General features: G+C 54.9%; 3 protein-coding genes across 3 annotated transcripts; 2 read left to right on the forward strand and 1 right to left on the reverse strand.

Moving 5' to 3' along the window:
• Positions 1-421: 421 nt before the first annotated feature.
• On the forward strand, positions 422-7323 carry LOC311174117 (splicing factor C9orf78; the record flags this gene model as incomplete). The annotated part of the gene is made up of 9 exons (XM_084238268.1): positions 422-519; positions 2651-2710; positions 3559-3610; positions 3749-3819; positions 4352-4429; positions 4920-5117; positions 5762-5898; positions 5986-6084; positions 7232-7323. Exons 1-9 carry the CDS (start codon positions 437-439, stop codon positions 7321-7323), a joined length of 870 nt encoding a protein of 289 aa, XP_084094394.1. The 5' UTR covers positions 422-436.
• A 3218-nt stretch (positions 7324-10541) lies between these two features.
• On the forward strand, positions 10542-16699 carry TOR1A (torsin family 1 member A; the record flags this gene model as incomplete). The annotated part of the gene is made up of 5 exons (XM_084236369.1): positions 10542-10833; positions 11209-11474; positions 13283-13458; positions 13553-13680; positions 16449-16699. Exons 1-5 carry the CDS (start codon positions 10653-10655, stop codon positions 16697-16699), a joined length of 1002 nt encoding a protein of 333 aa, XP_084092495.1. The 5' UTR covers positions 10542-10652.
• Positions 16700-20352: 3653 nt separating this feature from the next.
• TOR1B (torsin family 1 member B) lies at positions 20353-24483 on the reverse strand (the record flags this gene model as incomplete). Its single annotated transcript, XM_084237152.1, has 5 exons — positions 20353-20660; positions 20958-21085; positions 22047-22222; positions 23580-23845; positions 24285-24483. 5 exons carry the CDS (start codon positions 24481-24483, stop codon positions 20419-20421), a joined length of 1011 nt encoding a protein of 336 aa, XP_084093278.1. The 3' UTR covers positions 20353-20418.
• Positions 24484-24911: the final 428 nt, after the last annotated feature.

Below are 24911 nucleotides of genomic sequence, written 5' to 3' on the forward strand. Positions count from 1 at the left end.
GGCCTGGGGTCCCGGGCCCCGCTCACCTGGCCGCGGCGTCCTGCGCGCCCGGCAGGGCCAGGGCCCCGGGGCCCGAAGCAGGGCTGGGTCGCCTCGGCTCGGAGAGGCCCGGCCCCCTGGAGCAGCCGGCGGCGGCCCGGAACTCACCTGCTGTCGCAAGCGCGCCGCCGCCGCCTGTCAGCCCAGCGCGCCCTCCGCGGCGCGGCGCAGGGTCGCGGGACCGCCCGGCCGCGCCCCGCCCCCTCCCCCGCGGCCATCCAATCGCGAGAGGCCGACGCCGCGGATCCGGGCGTAGCCAGGCGCGCTGGGCTGGCGGGGGCGGGGCCGGGCGCGCTGGGGGCGGGGCCGGGCGGGGCCGGCGCTCTGACGACAGCGGCGCGCGCCGGAAGCACCCGGGTCCACGGCTCAGCGGCTGGACCGCGGGGCCGGCGCCACTATGCCGGTCACCGGGAAGACTTTTCGCCGGCGCCGGGCCGACTCAGAATCGGAGGAAGATGAGCAAGATTCAGAGGAGGTTCGGTGAGTTTGGAGCGAGGCGTCCACGGGGCAGAGAGGCCCATTTCGGGGACTATTTTGTTTGCAGGGGAAGCAAAAATTATAGCTCAGAGAATGAGATTGTCTTTGCCGGTATCTCAGCACAGGCTTATGTGGAATCTGTAAGTTATAGTACTAGTGCCCCACAGGTCAGTGGCGGAAAGGATACTATTTCTTAATAAGTCATTACTGCAGGAACAGACTCCAAACCAGGTATGGATGATTTACTCTATTGTTCAGGCACAGGGAAGAGGAAAGAAATAAAGGCCTTATGTAGTTGAAATGTACCTTTCATAGAGATGGAGGAGTGGGTTTAACCAGCCAGGAACTGACGTCCAGTGCTGGTGCAAAGTCAGTCTCCTTGCAAGGGCTAAGGCGTCCCGGTGTTGGCAGGCAAGGCCAGCTGATAAAATTGTTACTTAGAGGGACTGTTTGACATCTTGACCCTGTGCCTTGGAGGAGTAGCTTTGTTGGGGCAGGAAACAGATTTCCCTTATTTTCCTGAGACCCATGCACCGCTAGCACCGCTGTCTGCAGGAGTGCCCGGTGAACTGCTGGAGCAGTGTCTCAAGATCTTTCACAGACTGCTGTGTGGTTTAGCACCACTGCTGACAAGGCAGGGGCCAGTGTCTCAAGTGTGTTTGGAGAGCTGTTTAGATCAGCAGAGTCACCTTTCCCAGACACTCTCAATAAATCTTCACAAGTTCTTGGTATTTCAAGTAAAAAATGTGATGGACATTTCTGCCATTGACATAGTGTCAGTGACTGTGTTTCTGTTGACAGCCACTCAGCAGTACAACAGTTTAGCTGACACCATCTTGCACATGTTCATATTGTTAAGTCTCAATAGCACTTTTAAAAACATTATATGGGGCTTCCCTGGTGGCGCGGCGGTTGAGCGTTGGGTTGCGAAGCTGCCCGCGGCCGGTTCGATCCCCGGCTGCTCCCCGGCCACCGGAGGAGGGCCCCACATGGCGCGCAGACCTCTCCTGCCGCCCACTGCTCCCCTCAGCAGTGTGCTTCGGTCCTTCTGCCTGCTCTGCTCCCCACTCTGGCTCTGGTGAATTCTCTCACCCTCCTGCGCTTCTGACTGTACCCAGTGCTTGTATAAACAAAACAAACAAATAAATAAATGAATAAAACATGCCTCTATTAAAAAAATGAAATAAAATTAAAAAAAATAATAAAAACATTATATGAGGGCCTCCCTGGTGGCGCAGGGGTTAAATTCTCAGTGCTATCAAACCATCACCAGCCCTGTTGTCTAAGTTCAATCCCGGACCAGGGAGCTCACCCATGTGATGCAGCAGACCTCTCCTGTCTCTCCCGCTGCTCCCCTCAGCAGTGTATTTCAGTCAGTCTGCCTGTTCTGTTCCCCACTCTGTCTCCGGTGAATCCTCTCACATTTACCCCCACCCCCCCACCTCTGGCCTCTACCCCAGTTCTAGTATGCATAAATAAATAAAACTTTTTTAAAAAAAGAACCTAGCTTGATTTAAAAAAATACATAAAAGTAAGTAAAGTTCAAACTACAAACCGCTTTTGTCTAAATCGAGCCTTTAAAACATGGAATTGAGGGGCCTCCCTGGTGGTGCAAGGGGTTAAGCACCACACTATGAAGCAGTCCACAGCCTCTGCAGTGTGAGTTCAATCCTCAGCCGGCCAGGGAGCAACCCACATGTCACAGCAGACCTCTCTTGTCTCCCCTCAGCAGTGCCTTGGGTCCATCTGTCTGTTCTGTTCCCCACTCTGTCTCTGGTGAATCCTCTCACCCCCCACATCTCTGTCCTATACCCCAGCTGTTGTATGCATAAATAAGTAAATCTTAAAAAACAAACAAACATGGAATTGAAATCTTAGCAAGGTGGTACTGTTGTCCTGGCGCCTCATGGACACCATACTAGCTGTGAGCCAGGTGTTAATTCTCTTCTTCGAACGAAGAAACTCTAAGCCGCCCAAGGCCAAGCAGCTGGGAGAGGTGTCCCCAGATGCAGAGTAGATCTGACTTCCGGTGGGTCTAGACTCACGGTAGCCTATGGGGTGGGGGTGCTCACGGAAGCGGCCTTTGCCTCTGAGTTGGGAGAGTCTCTCAGCCTGTGCACTGCCTGTTTTTCAGATTAAAACTGGAAGAAACCCGAGAGGTGCAGAACTTACGGAAGAGACCCAATGGGGTGAGGTGGGTAGGGGGCATATAGGGCCGGGTCGGGGGGCATATGGGAGTGGTACCTGGAGGAGGGGGATTCTAGTATGACAGACATGACCCCACCCAGGTTGCTATCACAAATAACCCTCAGCCCTAGCTCTTGACCTGCTGTCTGCCACCCACTTCCTGGAGCGGGGCCAGCGCCTCGAACATGTTTAACCAGGACACCCCCTGAGCCATGCGGTCTCATGGTTTGCTTATCTTGTAAATTTTCACCATCAAATAAGGCCGCCAGATGTTTACCTACATTTGTCTTTAGCTTCATTTTCCTTGAAGGCAGAATCATAGAAATGAGATTGCTAACGGGCCTCCCTAGTGAGGCGGGCAGTTGAGCGCTGCGCTGTGAAGCTGTCCGCAGCCTCTGCAGTGTGGGTTCGATCCTGGCCGGCCCAGGCAGAAACCCACATGGCACGGCAGACCTCTCCTGTCTCGCCCACTGCTCCCCTCAGCAGTGTAGTTTGTCAGTCTGCCTGTTCTGTTCCCCGCTCTGTCTCTGGTGAATCCTCTCACCCTCCGGCGCCTCTGGCCTGTACCCCGGTTCTTGTATAAATAAATCTTTAAAAAAAGAAAAATGAGATAACTAAACCAAAATGATGCTGAATGATTTTATAGGGAGGTATACCACTTGCTTCACCCCCACCCCCACCCGAGGGCCTCAAATGTTTTTGGAGCCTGCTTTTATTCCTGTAGGCTTTTCCACCTGACCTGCGCCCACCCCTTGAGTGTCACTCTGACCATGTGTTGCAACCTACAAACTTCCTAAAGGTCCTTGTGCATCTCTGAATTATACCATTTCTCTCTTCCTTTTTGGTTTTGCTCAGTGCGGTGGCCCTGCTAGTGGGAGAGAAGGTACAGGAAGAGACCACACTAGTGGTGAGTTGTGGGTCTTCCCTGGGCAGTGGGAGAATGTGTCTGCCCTTAGGTGGATGATTGAGTTTTCTAAAAAAAAAAAAAAGAATTCTGCTGCCAGTTATGGAGATGCTTCCTCTCAGCCATGTTTGCCTTTGGCAGGATGATCCCTTCCAGATGAAAACCGGCGGGATGGTGGACATGAAGAAACTGAAGGAAAGGGGCAAAGACAAGTGAGTGCAGGCCACTGGGAGACATTCATTCACAGGTAGCCCCTGCTGGCTGTGCGGCCTCAGTGAGCTGGGCCTGGGGCTGCAGCTGTGATGCCACACCCTCTGGTGTCCTTGTGCTTTGTAATGAGCATGTCATTTAAGAGCAAAAGAAAGCAAAATCTGTTCAGATGTTAGCTTACAGTGACATGGGTAGACTCCTTAAGTAAACATACATTGTTTATTGTCTTTCAAACCCACGTGGCATTTTCTTCATTTTTAAGAAAAACATAAAAATACAGTCACGAAAATAATACACTCTAACAATGGAAAAGTAAAAAGATGAAAGTATCTGCTCACCTCCCAAAGTATCTCAAGAGGACACAGCTTGCCTGTACTTTTAGTTTTTTCAACTTTTGTATATGTGCATATATATATTTTTCTTTCTCTCTGACTGTGAGTGAGGTATTATATTTGCTTTTGATGGTACTTGTTTTGTTCATGTAACATCAAACCTGGCCTCACTGAATTGTGACTTCACATTTTCCCTGTTTAGGATCAGTGAAGAGGAAGACCTCCACCTGGGAACTTCCTTTTCCGCAGAAACCAACCGCAGGGACGAGGACGCCGACATGTAGGTGTTGGTCTATTTGCCTGTGACCAGCTGGGGGTGGACTTCAGCCAGAGGGAGTCCAAGATATTTAGTTGCAGAAGGCATTTCTAGAACTATCCAAAGATGTCAAAATGAACCCCTCTCGCCACATCTCCCAGGTTTGAGAATCTTGAAAAGTTCCTGAAAAGAGTGGTTCTTGGGGTCCTAGGTTCTGATAGCTCCCCGACACTGGAGGCATAAGCACTGAACTTGGCTCACTTCTTTGCCATCAAGGGTGTCAAGCATCCCCCATCTGCCACTATCTTTCTGTCTCCAGACAGCCTTACACGCGCCGCCGGTGGACCGTAGCACATAATCCCACAATAAAGGCTGGAGCTTTTAGTTGAAAACTTTGAGCTTCATGAAAAAAACTCAAGAGCTCTTTTTCTTGTTCTCCTTTTGCTAAGAACCAGCGCCGGGGCCACCGGCTTCACAGCCTGCCCTCCTGAGGCCTGTGGGTATCTCATTTCAGGATGAAGTACATCGAGACAGAGCTAAAGAAGAGGAAGGGGATCGTGGACCACGAGGAGCAGAAAGTCAAGCCAAAGAACGCAGAGGACTGTCTTTACGAACTTCCAGAAAACATCCGCGTCTCCTCGGCAAAGAAGACAGAGGAGATGCTCTCTAACCAGATGCTGAGCGGCATCCCAGAGGTGGACCTGGGCATCGAGTACGTTCCCTGGGCCTCCCCTCGCACACTTCACCTCTCGGGGCCCTGGGAAGGAAGATGAGCCCCCTCTTTCTGGGCAAAAGTTAAGGGGATGCTTACCTGTCTCCTTGGAAACCCACGGATTTAAATGATACTGTCTCTGGCTGGGTTTCCCGGGGTGGTTGGTCAGAGAAGTTGAGCCACTTAGGGGTCCTGGCTGCTGAGGGCAGAAGTGCCGCAGCCTTCTGCTCTGCTCCGGAAGGAGCAGGGTGGGAGGTTCCCCCTCCTCCCCTTCCCCCCTTCATTTTACTACAAAACCTTTGCTCTAAAAGGGGATTGTCATGAAGGAAACTCAAGCAGAGTCATCACTGAGTAGAAAATCCAGGCTTCCGGTTCCCATGCTTTTCTGGCCTGACTAGTTTTGGGGCCAAGGCAGTTGCTTTACTGCTCTGAGGTTCAGTTTCCACTTGATCAGGAGGAGAGTAACTCCTGCGTCCCTGATGGCCCTGAGCACCCCAAGATAATCTGACCGTGCGGGAGCTCGGCAAACTAGGGCCATGCCCCAGAGCCACAATTGCTTCACGCAGTGGTGGTCTGCCGGCCTTGCCATTTGGTTCCATCTGAGGACACGGGAGCCATCTGACGTGCGGGCCTTTCTCCCTTAGTGCGAAAATAAAAAATATCATTTCCACGGAGGACGCCAAGGCCCGGCTGCTGGCGGAGCAGCAGAACAAGAAGAAAGACAGCGAGACGTCCTTCGTGCCCACTAACATGGCGGTGAATTATGTGCAGCACAACCGATGTAAGCTGCGCGGGGTTGCCCTGTCCCCGCCTGCACCCCACCCGCCCCTCCTCTCTGACTTGTCTTCCCCTCCTATCTCCTATCCAGTTTATCATGAGGAGCTCAATGCCCCTATCCGGAGAAACAAAGAAGAGCCCAAAGCCCGGCCCTTGCGAGTGGGTGACACAGAGAGGCCGGAGCCTGAGCGTGAGTACCCAGGGCCTCAGAGGCTGGGCGGCCAGTCCCTGCTCTGGACCGTGGCCTTCCCTTTCCAAGCAGCAGCTTCGGCATCTGTAAAGTGGGACTCGTAGTCGAACCTCCCTCTGGTGCACTGAGGCGTCCCTGGGCTGCAAAGCACCACGGAGACTAAAGCCCCGGAGAGTCACTGAGCAAAAGTAACTGGAAAGCTCCTTGTGCTTTCACCTCCTGAAGACAACCTCTCTTAATGGTTTACGTGCGACCTGCCAGGCTTTCCTTTAATGTTTGCCTATGTGAGATACCCGTATGTGGTGTGTCCAGGTTTAGTAGGAGCTCCGCTTCTTACCAGAGCGTCCCGCCAGGCCCTGCTGGTGAAGACAGGCTTTTTCAGCGGCCACTTCCTGCTCCGTCGGCCAGATGGACGCTGTCAACACACCTTCCCCTCTGCTTCTGTCCCGTTCCGCCCTGTCTTAGCCAAGTGTTCAGGTGGTCAGTCTAGACTGTTGTGTCCTGGGGCTACATCTTGAGGCCAGATGGGCCTCAAGAGCAGGATGCCAGTTTGCTCTCCGCCAGCAGCAGCCACAGCAGCTCCCCTTCCCCACATGCCCAGCGGCCCCGGTGGGGTCATATTTTTCGACACCAGTGGCATGAGTCTCAGGAAATGTTAAATCTGCTGAGGTTCGAAAAGCCCAGCCAGGTGCTGTGTCTTCCTTTTTACTTGAGAAATTATTTTCTGCAATATCTTGGTCACGTAGTCTCCGATTCCCGAAGAGGTTCGGGTTATTAACACGGAGCAAATCAAGGGCTTTGGCGAAACCGGACTTGGGTTCAACTGTCCACCTACCTTTGCTTTCTGGGTGACCCTGAGCAAGTCCCCTAACCTCCGAGCAGGGATGGTAACACGGCCCTTCCAGGAGGAGGTTTAAAGGAAGCCACGTCTAGGAAAACCGAGCACCGAGCCTGGCACATGGCCAAGCTCGCGGGAACTGCTGTTCATGGGGCAGCACATTTTGATTGGCACCTGCCTCTACCACGTATTTATTTCACTCCATCCAGTAACAAAGGCCCGGGGTGGTGGGGGGGATAAGGCTGGCGGGGGGAACTGCCTGCCGGTGGCCTCGAGCTTGGCAAACAGCGCTGTTCCTGTCTTTCTCAGGGTCCCCGCCCAACCGCAAGCGTCCCGCTAACGAGAAGGCCACGGATGACTATCACTATGAGAAGTTCAAGAAGATGAACAGGCGGTACTGAGAGGGACTTGGGGGGAGGGGGTGCTGGGGGAACAGTGCTAGAGGGATGTGGAGAGCGCCGCCTTGCCCACCCCCACCCCCTTCAGAGGCTTCCTGGACTGAAGCCTGCTCATTTGCTAGCAGATGTTTCCACAAACAGACTCTGTTAGTTCTGCTGCTTACCTGCTGGATTTTTTCAGGCACTGAATTTGTAACCTTTTGAAACAAAGCAACGTGTCCTTTTCCTATTTGGAGGTAAAGTCTATTCTTGTGAGCCTTATTAAACCTTGTCTATAAGTATGTTGACTTTCTCAGTATTTGCTCTGGGTCAGGAGAAAACAGCTGTGTGTCCAGGGTGGGATGAGGCCCTGCAGAGTGTGCTTTTATTAATGTATACGCAACCACGTTGTCTGCCTTCCAGTACCCGCCATGGGGTTCGGAGATGCATCCTTCACTATCTGCGATTGGCCCACCTGAGGCAGAAACGTCCAGGGTGGGATCAAAGGGAGATGAGTATCTTCTGACTTTTGCAAAGTTACCCGTTTCTTTTCATCAAGAAAGAAAAACAATTTCTTGCACTTTCAGCACTTAATTAAATACAAAATGACTCCAACCTTCTTGTTTGTATTGTGTGTCTTCACACCAACCCAGGGTAGTATGTTCAGAGCCTGGGGGCTGGGCAGTTCTGAGAGAGTCTGCCGGCTGCCAAGTACATTGTCACGTGCACTGCCATTTTTCCTGAGGTATTTAAATGAGTTGGGACGAGGAGTAAACAGGCGGGTTGGCTTCTGGGCTCAGTCAAAGTAGGCATTGAGGTTAGAGAGGTTTGGGTCTGGAGTCAGATCCGAACCCTGCTCATAGTTGACTAGTATGTCCTTGGACAAAACCCCTTCCCTCTGACTGTTTTCTATTCTGTAAAATGTAAGCTCCCCACCCCCAGTGAGAATGCAGAGTCAGTTACGGGGGGAGTCGGGTGTACCTCATTTTTTTTCTTTGAATCCCCAGGTTTAGTCCTTAACCAAACACATGGGCAGGCCATGAAAATATGAATGGATGGGTAGGTAACCCCTACCTCCAACTTTGTGAGCATTAGAGATGATATGTGGTATTATTTGACTTAAAAATGGTGTTCAATATTTTTATTTTGGATACAACATGAAAAAATTGAAACTGAAAAATATTTCAACAGGCATGTTTCGGTTGCCCACAGTGTGCAGACAACCAATGTGAACACTTAGGATTTAGCTCATTCCCGGACACGGGCACTCGACTAGGTGATGGGTGGGCAAATAAGTGGATGCTGCAGTTGCTGCTTGCCAGAGTTTCCATTAGTGGAGAGGGTATAAAAGTGGCCACCAGGGCCTCCCTGATGGCGCAGTGGTTGAACTCTCAGCACTATCAAGCTATTGCCAGCCACTGCAGCAAGAGTTCGATCCCTAACCAGGGAGCTGACCCACATGGCGCAGCAGACCTCTCCTTGTCTTGCCAGCTGCTCCCCTCAGCAGTGTATTTCAGTAGATCTGCCTGTTCTGCCCCCCACTCTATGATGAATCCTCTTATCCCCTGCACCCCTGGCCTACACCTCAGTTCTTGTATACACAAATAAAAATAAATCTTCAAAAAATAGTAATACATAAAAGTGGCCACCAGAGGGTGGGAGCCAGCTCTCTCACTGGCTCCCAGTGAGTGGGAATTTCTAAAGCATGGGAGAAGGCACACGTTACCCATGTAGTAGGGTAGATAGATGTTAGTAAGAATTCATGCTTTAGCTTCACAGAGGTACAGGTGATTATGTTTAGAAATATTTAAGAATATGTGTATATATATATCTATATATACACACACACACAGGGGTTGGTCTACACAATTCTTTTTCAAGTGAGAGGGTTTAAAAGAACTGATACCACATGAATAAGGAGCATACCCAGCTCTAATCCTGTTCTCCCATAAAATGAACCTGGTCCATTGAAATTGCTGATTCTAGAAATGGAAGAGGAAATACTTATGATGGACCTGGAACATCATGGAGTGCTGGAAAGTAAGGAAATGCTTAAAAAAAAAAAAAAACAAAACCCTTGGTCGGGATATGTGAAAGGGACGACAAAATGCACTCTTGGTGGGGATGTTCAGTCAAAGGAGCAGAGGAGCCAACTGACAGCTCCAATAACCAAAGGTGAAACAAATTTAACAAAATTAGTACTGGATGGCAACCCACAGCATAATATAAATATCCAGGGATCCATATTGTTACAAACAACAGGATAAGTTAAGTAAATGGGGGAGAAAAGACTAATTACCCGCGCAGAATTCCCCCCAATGATGTGCGTAGCTATTCTGCCCTCAAGCGGGGAGCCTAACTCCCTAGCCCCTGCGTGTGCGCTGTTCATGACTTTTCAAACAGGGGGGCTGGGAGTGGGGTGTCAGTGGAGAAACCCGAAGGTCAACACCAGAGGTCATAAAGCAAACAGTCTGTACCCCTGATAGGTTACAAAGCTGGCACGTTGTTCGTTACCTCTGCTCCTCCCCCAAACCCAAGGCCACGGTCCAGTCTTGAGAATCACAACAAATTCCAATAGTGGGGGATATTACAAAAGATTTGCTCAAAACTCCCGCAAACTGTCACGGTCAGGAAACGCGCGGAAAGCTCGCGAAACTTCCATCCGAGAGGAGCACGAGAGGAGCACGTGCAGACGCAACAAGGACAACGTGGCATCTTGGATGGGATCCTGCCTCATAAAAAGGTTAAAAAACCAAAAAACTGGGCCTCCCCGGTGGCGCAGCGGTTGAGCGCTGGGTTGCGAAGCTGCCCGCGGCCTCTGCAGCGCCGGTTCGATCCCCGGCTGCTCCCCGGCCACCGGAGGAGGGTCCCGCATGGCGCGCAGACCTCTCCTGCCGCCCGCTGCTCCCCTCAGCAGTGTACTTCGGTCCTTCTGCCTGCTCTGCTCCCCGCTCTGGCTCTGGTGAATTCTCTCACCCTCCCGCGCTTCTGACTGTGCCCAGTGCTTGTATAAATAAATAAATAAAAATAAATCTTTTAAAAAATTTAAAACAAAAAAACTAAGGGAACCTGAATAAACTCAGCCAGCCGTGCTCTACCCACAGGTGACCCAGTTAACGGGGAGCCCGCGCGCCTGCGCGAGGCGGTGGCCGCGGGTCCCCCTGCGTCGTCTCTGTTTTGCCGTAAAGCGGAACCCGGAAGGGCCCTGCCCCTCCCAAAGATGGCGGCGGCCGGCTTCAGGAGGCGGTTCCCCGCCCGAAGATGGCGGCCGCAGAGGGCGGAAGCGGAAGCGCGGCGGGCGTCCCGCGGGCGGCCGGCGGCGCGAGCAGGCGCGGCGCGGCGCGGCTCCGGGCATGAAGCTGGGCCGGGCGGCGCTGGGCCTGCTGCTGCTGGCGCCGTGGGCGGTGCGGGCGGTGGAGCCCATCAGCCTGGGGCTGGCCCTGGCTGGCGTCCTCACCGGCTACATCTCCTACCCGCGCCTCTACTGCCTCTTCGCCGAGTGCTGCAGCCAGAAGCAGAGTCTCAGCCGGGCGGGTAGGACGGGGCGGGAGCCGGGGCGGGGGCCCGAGCCCGCGGGCTGCATCGCACGCGAGCGGCGGCGGGGGCGCCGTGGGGCCTGCCCCGGCCACCCCCGCCCACCGCGCGGACTGTGCTCGGAGGCCCGAGCTCAGCTGGCAGAGTTGGCCGCGGCCCCTCGGCAGGAAGGAGCCGGGCCCGGGGCTCGCCCGCCGGCGGTGGCCTCCCGCGCCCGCCTTCGCGGCCCGGCCGGCGCCTCCCTGACCCGCCGCAGCCTTTCCCCGGCGGCGCCCGCGCTCGGCCGCCTCTCACACCAACCTGCGGCCTCGGGGGGTGTTGCCGGGTGCGCCCCGGGCCCCCACCCCCGCCTGACTGGTTCTGTTATTTCCCCAGCGCTGCAGAAGGATCTGGACGGCAAGCTGTTCGGACAGCACCTCGCCAAGAAAGTCATCTTAAATGCCGTGTCCGGCTTCATAAGCAACCCGAAGCCCAAGAAACCCCTCACCCTCTCCCTGCACGGGTGGACGGGCACCGGCAAAAATTTTGTCAGCAAGATCATCGCAGAGAACATTTATGAGGGGGGCCTGAACAGTGACTACGTCCACCTGTTTGTGGCCACGCTGCACTTTCCGCACGCCTCCAACATCACCCTGTATAAGGCAAGGGCAGCGTCTGGGAATCCTTCCTGGGTGACCGGGGTGCGGGCTTCCTTTGTGGTGCTGTGGGATTTGGGTAGGCCATGTTGAAATGCGTGAGCCCTGAAGAAGGCTTCCGGGGTCTGTTCCTCCTTAGAAAGGTGTGAAAGGCACCCGGGGTGTGAGACCAGAAGCAGTTACACTTGTACAGGTTTGTGGTGTTGTCTGAAAACAGGCTCAGGGTGACAGTCAGCAAGTGGGGCCACAGGGATTCTGAGATGGACATGAGCAGGGCCAGTGCAGTTTGTACAAGAGGAAGCATTTCCAGAGAGGTGTGTCTTTAACTGAGTATCACAAACCTTACAGTTTAACCCACTGATTAACAGCCTGGGCCTTGGGGGCAGCGGACCACCTCCCCGCTGTGTGATCTTGGGGAAGTCGCCTGACCTCTCTGGGATTCACGTTCTTCATCTAATATGGTGGCTCTGAGAATTCAAGGAGCTGTGTCTGTCAGGTAGCGAGTGTGCCTGACAACGAGCGGGCTATAAAGGTCAACCATTGCCTCCTAAATCTCTCACAAGCCTGCAAACTGGCAGAATGGTCAGGTATTTAGCCTCATCCGTGTGAATGCATTTTCCCCTTCTGCTTGGGTGCCTGTCAGGGTCACCAGTATTCAGGCTTTAGTCCTAAAACTGAGAAAGTTCCAAACAAACCGGTCATCCTACTTTGCATCCCAGCTCCACTCCTTCACAGCTGTGACACAGGGCTAACCTCTGTGCCTCAGGGCCCTCCCCTGCAGAGCAGGAGCTAACTGCTGCCTCAGGGCTTGGGGAGGGCACGCTAAGGTGTACCTCGTGCTCAACACTGGGTCCAGCCGTGGCGCGTGCTCACTAGGTGTTCTCGGTTACGCCTGTACTCTGGGGTAGCAGAGTGTGAAGACCTTGGCTGTGGGAGCCTGAAGGGGCCCAGAGCATCTTTGCTTAAACAGTGACTGGCTTTGTGGGACACTTCAGGTCCCTGGGGGTCCCTGCTCTTACCACAGAGGAGTCCACACCCTCAGCGCGCAGAATGACAGCTTAGATTAGATACACACACTTGGAACATTGTTACCTGCATCAGCATGCCAGGCAGAAACTAAAGCAGAAGAACTCAAGGCCTACATTGTAACTTAGAGAGTTTTCCTCAGGTAACAGGTTAGGGGGGTACATTTGTAAAACATGCCCTAGAGCCATGGCCTGGTTCTGATTAAGGGGCCTCTCCTCCTTACCTTGATTGCTTAGTGTTCGAGCAGGACCTGAAGATGCCCTCGCTCAGGGTGTCTGTCTAGTGGCACTCATCACAAAGCTGGTGTGAGTGTGAGTTCAGTTTCGGGGCTTTCTTCGTACCCCCCTTCCCTACTTCTCCAGGCCATCCTGAGGGCTGAATGGCTGAGTAGGTCACCCGGTCCCTGCCCAGTTCCAGGAAGGCTGCTAGCAGCCTGGGATGCTCACATGGTCACTGTAATGATAGAGGACCCACCTCAGGCGACGTAACCGCACAGGAACCCTAGTCAGAGTCGGGCAGGCTTGGAACCACGCAGGGTGGGCTTCCAACCGCAGCTCTGCTACCTGCTCATTTTGTAATTTTGGGCAAGTTGATGAAGCCGTCTGTGCCTCAGTTTCCTCTTCTGGAAGGTGGGTATGCCAGCGCCCATAACGACGACGAGGGCGGTGGGAGCAAAAGCGTTGCCAGGCCCTCACCTGCAGCTGCCGTCGCCGTGGCGGTGATTGTGCTGGCCGGGCAGCCTTGCTCACCCTCGCTGAGGGCCTGTGTCGGCTTCTCGTGTGATTCAGGACCAGTTACAGCTGTGGATCCGCGGCAATGTGAGCGCCTGCGCGAGGTCCATCTTCATATTCGATGAAATGGACAAGATGCACGCCGGCCTCATTGACGCCATCAAGCCTTTCCTCGACTACTACGAGCTGGTGGACCGCATCTCCTACCAGAGAGCCATCTTCATCTTCCTCAGGTAAGGCCCGGCCGGCGCCGCGCAGCACAGCACTGGGCCTGAGCCCGTGGGCCTCGGGGAAGCCCAGCCCTGCTTCACTGGAATTGTTTTGCAGCAATGCGGGAGCAGAAAGGATCACAGATGTGGCTTTAGATTTCTGGAGAAGGGGAAAACAGAGGGAAGAAATCAAGCTCAAGGACATGGAGCACGCCTTGTCCGTGTCGGTCTTCAACAACAAGAACAGTGAGTGGGCTGCCCGCCCGGCTGCTTTTCCGTCATCCCCGCTCCCCGCCATTAGCCGCGCCTAGACGCACCCAGCGTGAAACCAGTGGGGGGCTGCTGGCTCTCGGCACCCCCACCAGCCAGCAGCTGTGGTGCTTGGGCTTAGCTCCCTGGGGGTACTGACCAGACATGCACCCCAGAGGCCTTGGGCTGGGGCTGCCGGTGCTGTGGTGCTGGCTTGCTGGGCCAGACTGTTCTTCTCCACTGAGTTTGGGGTGCCCCACATGCCCAGGTTCCTAGGTTTTAAAGCCTTGACGTCTCCATCTCCGGGGTGCTGGTTAGAAATGCAGATGCTCAGCCCCATCCCTGGGCCTGCGGAGTCTGAAACTGAGGGGACCTGTGTTAAGACCAGTGTGAGAGGAGCTCTTTAAAGGAAGGGGGGCATTGTTATCGTTGAAAATTAGTTGCCTATCTCCTTTAGTGAAATTATTGTTCTCTGTAGAAGAAAAACAGCAGGTGGATGAGGAAGGTGCCTTTGGGTGCTCCCAAAGGACGAGGTGCCCACAGGGCCCCTTCCTATGGGTTCCCCAGAACTCTGGCTCTGTACTGACCGCAACCGCCAGACGATGGCTGGGCCCTTGTTCCGTCCCTAGCACCCTCGGCATACCCTGCCTGTCCATTTCCTCTGACCACCCCCATAACCCGGTGGAGAAGCAGCTACCACAGTCTCCATCTTTCAGCTGAGGAAGCAGGCTCGGGGAGAACAGCTGCTCGCCCAAGGCCACACGGCCAGCCGGGAGTCCCTGGCTCCAGAGCCTGGACTTGTAAGTGCCAAGATCACTGCTTTTCCTCTGAACTCACGCACACACCTTTGACCTTGAACCCTCGGGGGTGGAAGCCACCCCGCAGGAGACTGACTCACGGCGTGAGACCTGTGGGCTGGGCAGGTCACTGCAAACTCCTCCTCCTCCTCCTCCTCGGGTTCAACAAAACAAAAGGTGTCCTAGAGGGACACTCACCAAGAAATCCATGGGGCGTCACGCTGGTGCCACTGGAACACTGCTGGGGCGGGCCAGTGCTCCACCATCTGTGATCTCGTCCTGTTTTGACACCCCCCTCAAATATGAACCCCGTCGCCTCGCACCCACATCTGGGAGGTGATGGGAGATGCCAGGCGAGCTTCAAAGTGGATGAGCCTGGCCAGCTGGACCTCGGGCAGACGGCTCAGCTCTAGCCACTCCTTGAGCAGGTATTTAAGGAGCACCAGGTGTGTATAAATCCTGCTGGGAAAGAGAAGCATAAATGCAGCGTGACGTTTTGACTGGGAATAGCAGCTACTTGGCCCATCCCCCTTCCTGGCTCAGGACTCCTAAAACTCCTAGAAAATCCAGCGATCGGGCCTTAAACTGTCTTGACATTCATAACAAACCCCTTCCAACCACACCTGGCCCTACTGAGTGGAGTGAGCTCTGGCCCCGCCTGGGGATGGAGGCTGGACACTGGAGCCACCCACCCTGTGACTGGAGCGCCAGGCCCCCGGGGAAGGGGAGGGGTGCAGGCTGCATCAGCACCACTGGGTGAAGTGATGGGCCGGGCAACGTGATGAGACAGAAGCCCCGGTGTATGGGGTTTGGAGCACCCCGGGGAGAGCGGTGCCTGGAAAGGGCAACGAAGCTGAGCCCTTCCCTATACCTTGCCCTCTGCGTCTTCTCCCGACCTTCATCCTTTCTGAGAAGCCAGTAACCCAGTGAGCAGAATGTTCCCTGGAATTTGTTTTTTTAATTAATTAATTTATTTTATACAAGCACTGGGTACAGTCAGAAGCACGGGAGGGTGAGAGAATTCACCAGAGCCAGAGCGGGGAACAGAACAGGCAGATGGACCGAAATACACTGCTGAGGGGAGCAGCGGGCGGCAGGAGGGGTCTGCGCGCCATGTGGGACCCTCGCCGGTGGCCAGGGATTGAACCAGCACTGCAGAGGCTGCAGGCAGCCTCACAGCCCAGTGCTCAACCGCTGCGCCACCGGGGGAGGCCCATGTTCCCTGGAATTTGGTGAGCGGCTCTGGCAAATCATCAGACCCCTGGAGGAGCTGCTGGAACCTCTGATCGTAGCTGCTCAGTTCAAAGCACCAGTGATGGGTGGACACATGGCTGGTGTCTGAAGAGGGCACCATCTCGGGGACTCCCCCCTTGTGGAGTCTGCTGCTGTCCGGGGCGGGGAGGGGGGCGTCAGAACTGGCTGCACAGGGAGGGCGCCAGCTGGTGTCATAGAGTTGCTGGGTGGTATGTGGGACACCGGGGATCGGGCAGGTGGGGCCAGGCGTTCAGGAGCTTGCTGGAGCCGAGGCCGGGGAAGCAGAAGGAAAGGAAAACAGTTCATGTGAAGAGGTGCCAGGGAGTGACCCCCAGGGTGCTGTGTGGTCCCAGAGGAGGGGGCCTGGGTGCCAGCCCTCCTCCTGGGGGAGCATGTGGCGAAGTGCATGCCTTTGGACCCTAACAGTGTGTGTCATAGGTACTCTGCAGGTTCTAGCTTTGGTCCCCAAGTTGCTCCCCTACTGGGGGGGGCCTCTTCCCACCTCAGACCGCAGTGGCATCTGAGGCCTCCCACCGCCCGGTGTTGGGAGTGGTCCCCTTTGTTGGCTGACACCTCCCTGGTGGCCGGCCCTCCTCACCAGATCCGACTTCCACTGGGCCTGGCACGGAGTCGGCTCCGGAGATGCGTGCTGGCAGGGCGGCAGGGTGGCGCATCTGGACTATGGCCCATGGCACCTTTTTTTTCTTCTCCCAGGTGGCTTCTGGCACAGCAGCTTAATTGACCGAAATCTCATCGACTATTTTGTTCCCTTCCTCCCCCTGGAATACAAACACCTGAAGATGTGCATCCGCGTGGAGATGCAGGCCCGAGGCTATGAAATTGATGAGGACATTGTCACCAGAGTAGCCGAGGAGATGACATTTTTCCCCAAAGAGGAGAGAATTTTCTCTGATAAAGGCTGCAAAACCGTGTTCACAAAGTTAGATTATTACTACGACGACTGAATCGCTGCTCACCGAGGAAACAAGACCTGACCCCGGCCCTCCCCCCGCTTCCCCACTCACCCCCGAAGAAGAGCAACATGGATTTGTCCTGTTTGACAGGAGCTAGCCTCGAGGTGCTGAGCCCGCAGCTGGCAGACCCTGCGGCTGTGGGCTTGGCCCGAACTTTCGGAGGAAGCATTCAACACGCAGCCCCCTAGTATTAGGGCTCATGATTTTTTAAAAATCATGTTTTAATTTCACATTTCTGTTTCAAGGAAGGATAAGTTTTACTAAAAAATGTAATGACTTTATTTTAAATGGTTTTTAATATTATGAGAAACTTCTGACTCTCAGGTGGTTGGCTTTGTTTTTTTAAGTTCCTGTGAAACGTCTGTGTTGCAAAAGGCGTGTGTTCTTAGGGGTACCCCCTCCCGAGGGACCGGGGCTGCAGCAGCGACCGGGCTGTTGCAGGAGGCCGTGACACGGGTAGCGGTGTGTTTAGATAATAAAACAAGTACATCAGACACACTCAGGCAGCCAGAGGAGCCTGAAGTGGCCTTTCTGGGGCTTTCATCCTAGTGACGTTGAACCGCGGGAATGTTCTGGTGACACTGTGGTCGGCTGTCAGAAACACCATCTCGACTGAGGGGTCCGCAGGTTGTGGTGGCCAGTTCAGCGAGGCCATGCGAGGCCCTTCTCTGTTCCGTTCCTGAAGGCACCACGTTGATGGCGAGTTTTGCCAGATATTTTTTAAACTTGATTTTGTTATATTTAATCACTCCTAACACCTCCCAGAGAAGCAGAACTGCCTCCCCGAGGATGCGAGAACAGTGTTTTATAAATGCAGGCAGCTACACCTGACAGGCAAATGTGTGATTTGTAAAGACAGTTTCAGAGGAGGAAACCCTCGTAGGCTTTGCCTGCTTATGGCATGAATCAGGGGCCAGCAGGTTCCATCCTGTTGGAGTGAAATGGGCTAACGGGGGACTCAGGTCCCGGAGCGCTGGCCGCTTGCTTGCTGCCCTGCTGGGTCCGTGGCTCTGGGCACCCAGCTGTGGAGTTTCAGTGGAGACATAACCAGCGGAGCCGCCAGGCAGGACAGACGCTGCAGGAGACACAGGTGCCTGGTCTCGTGCACAAGCCTTCACGCTGACAAAGGAGGGGCTCTGCAGTGTGCGTGCCCAGACAGCGCTCCCAGGGGCACAGCAGCCTGGCTCCCCTGCCTGTGGAGAGGCTCCTTTATAAGACCTCCCAGGCCAGCCCAGATGTCAGACCATTGTTGTGTTGAGCCAGACCTGACCTGCTGCCACGTCCCCAGCCGTCCCCAGCACCTGGGGGTCCCTCAGTAGGGCACACACAAGTCCCCTGACTGAATTGGCAAGTTCAGGCCTTGTACATAAGGCTGTGTGGGGAGAGCAGAAACCTGGCTGGAAGCAGTCCGAGCAAGGACATGAGGGGGCAGCTCAGGGGACTTGCCCCCCTGGAGAAGTGAGGGGAGTGGGTGGGATGATGGCAGAGAGTGCACCTTCCAGAACACGCGCTTGCTAATCTTCAGGCCTGGGAAGAGGGTTAGTGTTACAATTCAGAGAGAAGAGGCCAGTTTTAGTGAACAGGCTGACTGACCTCTGCTCTAGCAGGGGTTGCTTTTCATTCAGCTAATCCTTAGTCCACGAAGGAGCAGGTCTGTGACCAGCTCCCAGGCTAGAGACAAGAGGCCAAGTGAAGCCTGAGCAGCCGAGAGCTGGTTCACCTCAGGTCTGGGCGGGAAGACCTGGCGCTTGGGTTTCCAGGCCTGAGCTTGGCCTTGCGGGAGCTCAGGACATCAGCAGCGAGTCTTTCCCGGCGCCTCAGTATCCTTCTGACATTCCTTCAGAATCCACTGGTTAGAAAGGAGACCAGCTCTTCCTGATATTTTCGTTCCTAAATCATGAAGACGTTTAACCCATCATCTAAGTTGAGGTCGTGTTTCTTTGGGGATAACAGCCTGTGGGACAAACATTGGTTTTATCTGCCAGCGGGCACCACCAGGCTCGCGAGCCCAGCGCCCCCGAGGTGCCGCAGAGCCTCTACCCACGTGCCAGCTTCCCAGAGTCACCAAAAATCCAGGGGGGGCAAAAGTGCACGAGGGCCAGCTCACATAAAATATGGACTTTATTATTCATCATCACGGGGCATTTTACATTCAGTCGGTCAATTCAAGCTCTTATCTCCCTCTCACCGGGCAGGGAGGCCGGTCTGCGGTCAAGCCAGGCCTTTGCACGTCACAGCCGGCAACGACAGGCCAAAGGTGGCCGACACGTGTTAGGGTTATTGCGTCATTGTAAACAGAAAATCTCATCTCCTGATCGGACACCAGAAGCTTATTAAAAATGTAGTTTAGCTCCAATTTGAGAGCGTGCACTAAAAATTTCACCTCCACCTTGGCGTTTTATAGAAGACAAAGCCCCGTCCTCTTAAGGCATAACACACACTTTGCTCTGTAGGCTCCGTACGGCAAAAAGACTCATCCTAGTGCAGCACATACACAAGCAGCTGCACGTCATCCCAGTCACACCCGTAGGGGCCCTGCGACCAGGAGGCCGCCAAGCCATGGCCACCGGCCGGAGTCTCAGGACTGTCGCCCAGAGGCCAGTCCTGGCGCTGCCACGCAGTGTCACTGAGAGATGGAACCCACAGGCAGCCACCACCTCAGAGCTCAGCGTTGAACAATAAACACTCAAACGATTTAAGACTAGCCCATTCCAGTGTCCCCATGTTTTAAAATTAGCAACAGCCCATATTTCTATTATTTAAGATTCAGAAGTAAAAACATTATAAAAACACACACATCCTCGGAGACACGAGCGCTTGCAGCCCACAGACCTTCCTCTTTGGCAACGTAGCATCTGGCAGCGACCACTGGGTCTGGGCAGGTGTCGGGGGTGGAGAACGAGGGTTTCCTGTGGATTCGAATGGTTCTGTGGAGTAACGTGAGCGGCCAGCCCGCGCATACATTACAGCAAGCCTCTCACCAGGGGAACCAAGGGCCCCGATACAGAGCCAACAGTCTCCCGAATCAGCGCTAGTGACGTTGTCGTGTGGGGACGCCGAAGTAGCACCGGAGTGAGGCTCCAGCGGAGAAGGGAGCTGGGAGCTGGGATGCACACCGTCGGGGAAAGGGTGAAGGACCAAGGCTGTCGCGCCCCTGGGTGTCCTGTTGGGCTGTGGGGGCCTCAGAAAGCCCCACGCCAAGTGCGATGGTTCACCTGGGCCGAGAGGGCCCACCAGGCTGTCCGCACCTGAAGGTACTGTTGCATTTAACTGAGTACCTGAATCCAGTGAGCAGTCTGCAAAGACAAACAGCAGGATGTCTTCGCAGGCGAGAGCGTCTCGCTCCCAAATTGCAGCCGGGGCCTGAGCTCCTTCAGTTCTAACAGCAGCTTCTGAGGTCAGGGCGCTGTGGGACCAGAAACAGCACGAGGTCCCCACCACGGCTGGCTTCCAGGCACTTGTGCGAGGTCCCTAATGGCAAGTGTAGGGGTTGAGAAGTTCGCCCTCGGGGGCCAAAGACAGACAGATGGCTCGCGGGTAGCAAAATGACAAGAGCACTTGACAGATCAGCCGCTTGGCAAAAACCCATTCTTAGAAACTTCTCTATCCGGAAAGTGCACAGGTGCAAACGTGCAAACCCAAGAGGTCTCTCCAGAAGACCAGGCCCTGAATGCCAAACCCCCGGGGCGCTGCCCCTCTGGGACCAGAGGTCAGTGAAAGTCCAGCCGTGACTGCACCGTCTTGCAGCCCTTGTCTGAGTAGACTTTCTCATCCTTGGGGGAGAACGTCATTTCATTCGCCACCCTGGTGACCACGTCTTCATCGACAGCAGAGCCGCGGGCCTGCATCTCCGCCCTCACACACATCTTAACGTGTCTGTACTCCAGGGGCAGGAAGGGGACAAAGTAATCGATGAGGTTTTTGTGTATCAATCCACTGTGCCACAGGCCACCTGGGAGACAAGACACCGCTGTCACCTGGCCAAGCTCGCTGCTCTATCAGGGCCCGTGGAGACCCCAACCCACAGCGCCTTCTTCACAGCCTTCCCCATCAAGATGCTCTTTCTGTCAAGCGTGCAGTGAGCCTGACGTAAGGATCAATGGGCAACCCCTGAGAAGTAGCTTCTAGAAAAAGTCCCAGCTTCCACAAAGCCACCGAGGCAGGAGGGCATGTGTGGCTTTCTGGAGGGTGAGCTGCTGACTCTGCGGGTGAGGGGCAAAGGGAGGGGGCTCCTCCTGGGAGGACTCACTGTGCTTGTTATTGAAGACGCCAACAGAGAGCATAGCTTCCAGATCCTTCAGCTGAAGGTCTTCCCTCTTTTTCCCTGCTCGCCAATAGTCAAGGGCTGCTTTGGTGATGAGGTCCCCCCCAGCATTGCTGAGAATAAAGAAAAAATAAAATTGCCGATCAAGATGTGTCTCCAACTAGGAAACCAACCTGCTCTGAGGCTGATTCTTTTTTTTTTTTACATGATTTATTTATTTATGCATACAAGAGCTGGGTACAGGTTCAGAGGGTGAGAGGATTCACCAGAGACAGAGTGGGGAGCGGAACAAGCAGATCCACTGACATCCACTGCTGAGGGGAGCAGCGGGCGAGTCAGGAGAGGTCTGCTGTGCCATGTGGTTTGCTCCCTGGTTGGGGATCAAACTTGTGCTGCAGAGGCTGTGGATTGCTTCATAGTGTGGTGCTTAACCCCTTGCACCACCAGGGAGGCCCACTGAGGCTGATTATTTTTTTTTTTAAAGATTTACTTATTTATTTATACAAGCACTAGGTACAGTCAGAAGCGCGGGAGGGTGAGAGAATTCACCAGAGCCAGAGCGGGAAACAGAACAGGCAGAAGGACCGAAGGACACTGCTGCGGGGAGCAGCGGGCGGCAGGAGAGGTCTGTGCGCCATGGGGGACCCTCCTCCGGTGGCCGGGGAGCAGCCAGGGATCGAACCGGCGCTGCAGAGGCTGCGGGCAGCTTCACAACCCAGCGCTCAACCGCTGCGCCACCGGGGAGGCCCTGAGGCTGATTCTTAATGGAGGAATACTTGCTACTGGACACAGGAGAACAGCATCTCCCCCCAAGGTGCTTAAAATCTGTTTCCTGAGAACTTGCCGTGATGGCTACGGCCCTTCATAACCCTCAGGAACGGCGCGTGCAGCTAAGGGCACTGCCGGTCGCCAGCCATCATTCCTTGCATTCGTTTTCTCCGCCCATGCTCTGTGCCATGCTGACTCCCGCTAGCTGTCAGCAAGTCACTTTTGCCAGGCTGGCACTTCTGCCCCGGGTCATAGCACCGGGAGGATGAGGGGTCTGTGCGCCCCAGAGAAAGCGCTCCTGCTGACCTGAGGAAGATGAAGATGGCCTTCCGGTAAGACACGCCGTCCACCTGCTCGTAGTAGTCGAGGAACGGCTTGATGGCGTCGATGACCCCTGGGTGCAACTTGTCCATCTCATCGAATATGAACACGGAGCTGGCACAGGCACTCACGTTGCCCCGGATCCACTTCTGTAACTGGTCCTACACCCGCCGTCGGGGAAGAAAGAGGGTGCCGGGGTTCAAGGGACGCACTGAGGGGAGCACAGGCACCACACTGGCCCTCGTGCTCCAAAAGAGGAGAGAGCAGAGCGCTAAGGGGTGTAGCCAAGGACGAAGCCGCATCCTAACCTTCCAGGGTAATAGCTTCCCCAAAACTTGATCTATGGAGTGGAAATTGGCGGAGAGGTCCGTGTTAAAATGCAAAGTTTCTTCCTATTCAAATGACATCCTAAAGGAACTTTTTAAAGAGAGGTAGAAGCCACATGAACATTTATCACCCCGTTAACCAATCCCAGTCTTTCATCTCACAGCAGCAGAAAGCTCCAGTTAATTCTCCCAGACATACTTCACCAGAGGAGTAAGAAACTAGATGGCCACTTGACGGCGCCCCAGGCCAGTGGGGCCCACCTGTGGCCAGTGGGGCCCACCGAGATGACACTCATACAGGCAATTGTTCCTATGCTTTCTTGAAACAAACACCCAGACACCCAAGCAACAGGTCCTCAACCCCCAAACATGGACTAACCTGACCACACACCTGCTCAGGAGGCGTCCTCGCCTGCCTAACCATAAACACCTTTACTTGCGTGTTTATCTGGTCTTTTTTTTTTTTTTATCTTGCTGTACTTCTAGAGATTTATGAAGGAATTTGGAAAATGGGAAAATCACCCTTTCCTTCTGGCAAGTTCTCTTACAGTGTGGGTGGCAATTCCCACTTTGACTTCCATGCTCAGTTTCTATTTTTATTCTCAGTCCTGACTTAACAGTTGGAACATGAACTTTCACCAGGACAACCCGCATTTAAATGAGAGCCCGATTAGACAGTCTAATAGAAATGAAACGTAGAGAGACGACTTTCAAAGGGTGATGGGTCTTAAGATCCATTTGAGGCTTTTGTTGGAAGCAAGCAAGCAGTGCCAAGGATCTGGGTAGGGGAGGGACACAGGGAATGAAAGTTACTGAGGTCAAAGAAACTCCTCGAGTCTACACTGCAGAAGCGTTAAGGGAAGCCGTGTCCCAGCAAATGCAGATCCCCTTTAACGCCAACGGCGGCGCTGGGAAGGCTGGGGATCCAGAGAACTGGGGGGTTTCGGTTTCAGTTTTGTCTCTGCTACAAGGTCACAGATTGCAAGGAAGCTTGCCTCTCTTGGAGTAGAACATCATCATCTACCTACCCAAATAATTTTGTAATCAAGTGAGAAAAAAAGTGGTAGGAGAGTTTTGCAAAGGGCACAGTGTTCCCAGGGGCGAGTGTGCCTGAACTCAGCAGAGGGGTGCACAGAAAAGCAGCGGAGTTAGCAATCAGGTCTCCCCGCAGCCAGGGGACAGGGCCCCTTGCCTGGTATAGGCTTATCTGGTTCTCGTGAGGGAAGTGCAGCGTCGGTATGAACAGGTGGACAAAGTTACTCTTCAGGCCTTTGGGGTGAAGACTTTGGGCCACAATTTGGCTGACAAAATTCTTGCCGGTGCCGGTCCAGCCGTGTAAGGAAAGAGTCAGCGCCTTCTTGGGGTTTTTGTTGTTCTTGAAGCCTGTCAGTGCCTTGAGAATCACCTCAGAGGCCAGATGCTGCCCAAACAGCTTTTTCTCCAAGTCTTGCTTGAGAGCTGCAGGAGCCGGGCGAGAAGAGAGAAAAATACACATTAAAGGTGCCCAGAAAAGCCCACTGGCCAAGGGGGAGGCTGGGAGGAGCAAGTGGTCTGCACTGCAGAGCCCCCGGGCTGCGCACGGAGGGTGCGGGCGTGGGGGGGGGGGTCTCCTTCAGGCCTCTGCACCCCACGAGGAAGCGAACCATGTTGCTCCGTCCAGGGACGGGCCCTCTCCTTGCAACTTGCACGGAAAGCAAGGCCCCCCTGCGGACTCTCGGGGCGGGGCTGCACAGACGAGAGCCACTTAGTGGGGGTGACAGGACCCCGCCCCCTCAGCGGGCGCGGGCAGCCCCCCACGTGCAGGCTCCGCTCCCAGGGCTGCGCAGCGCCGAGTCCCCCCGGCCGTCCCTGCCCCCCAGCCCGGTGACCCCGCGGGCGCGCGCCCCGCAGGCCCTACCCTCCGCGTCGAACGGCCGCTCGACGAGGCAGCACTCGGAGAAGCGGCAGGGCGGGTTCTTGTACAGGTAGCCGGTGAGGAGCGACAACGCCCCCCCGACGACCAGGGTCGTGGTGACGGGCTCGAACGCCGCCACCGCCTGGGCCGCCAGCAGCAGCCGCAGCACCGCGGCGCCCCCGAGCCGCCCCGCCGACGGCATCGCCCCGCAGGTAGCCCGCGCGGCAGCCGTGAGCCCGGGCGCCAGCGGCCGGGCCTTCCGGTCCGCGCGTCACTTCCGCCCCGCTCCCTGAGGGCGGCCATGTTGGGGGGGGCGCCGCGCCCGCCATCTTTGTGAGTGGCGTTGAAGGGGGCCCGTGACTGAGACTCAGCTGCCCCCCACGCCCAGCTTTGGCAATTTTTGTTTAAAGATTTATTTATTTATGCATACAAGAACTGGGGTTCAGGCCAGAGTTGTGGGCGGTGAAGCTTTGGCGTGGGAAAGAAAAGGAGAGCCAGGCTAAACTTTCTGAAAGGAAGGGAAAATTTATTGCGCCCCAGACGAGCTTCGGGGACCCAAAGTGGCGGGGGGGGGGGGGGGGTCAGTGAAGTCATGCCCGTTGTCAGGGGAAGGGTCGTTCTTAGGGTGAG

This window comes from Talpa europaea (assembly GCF_964194135.1).
Source record: "Talpa europaea genome assembly, chromosome: 7".
NCBI classification, from domain to species: domain Eukaryota; kingdom Metazoa; phylum Chordata; class Mammalia; order Eulipotyphla; family Talpidae; genus Talpa; species Talpa europaea.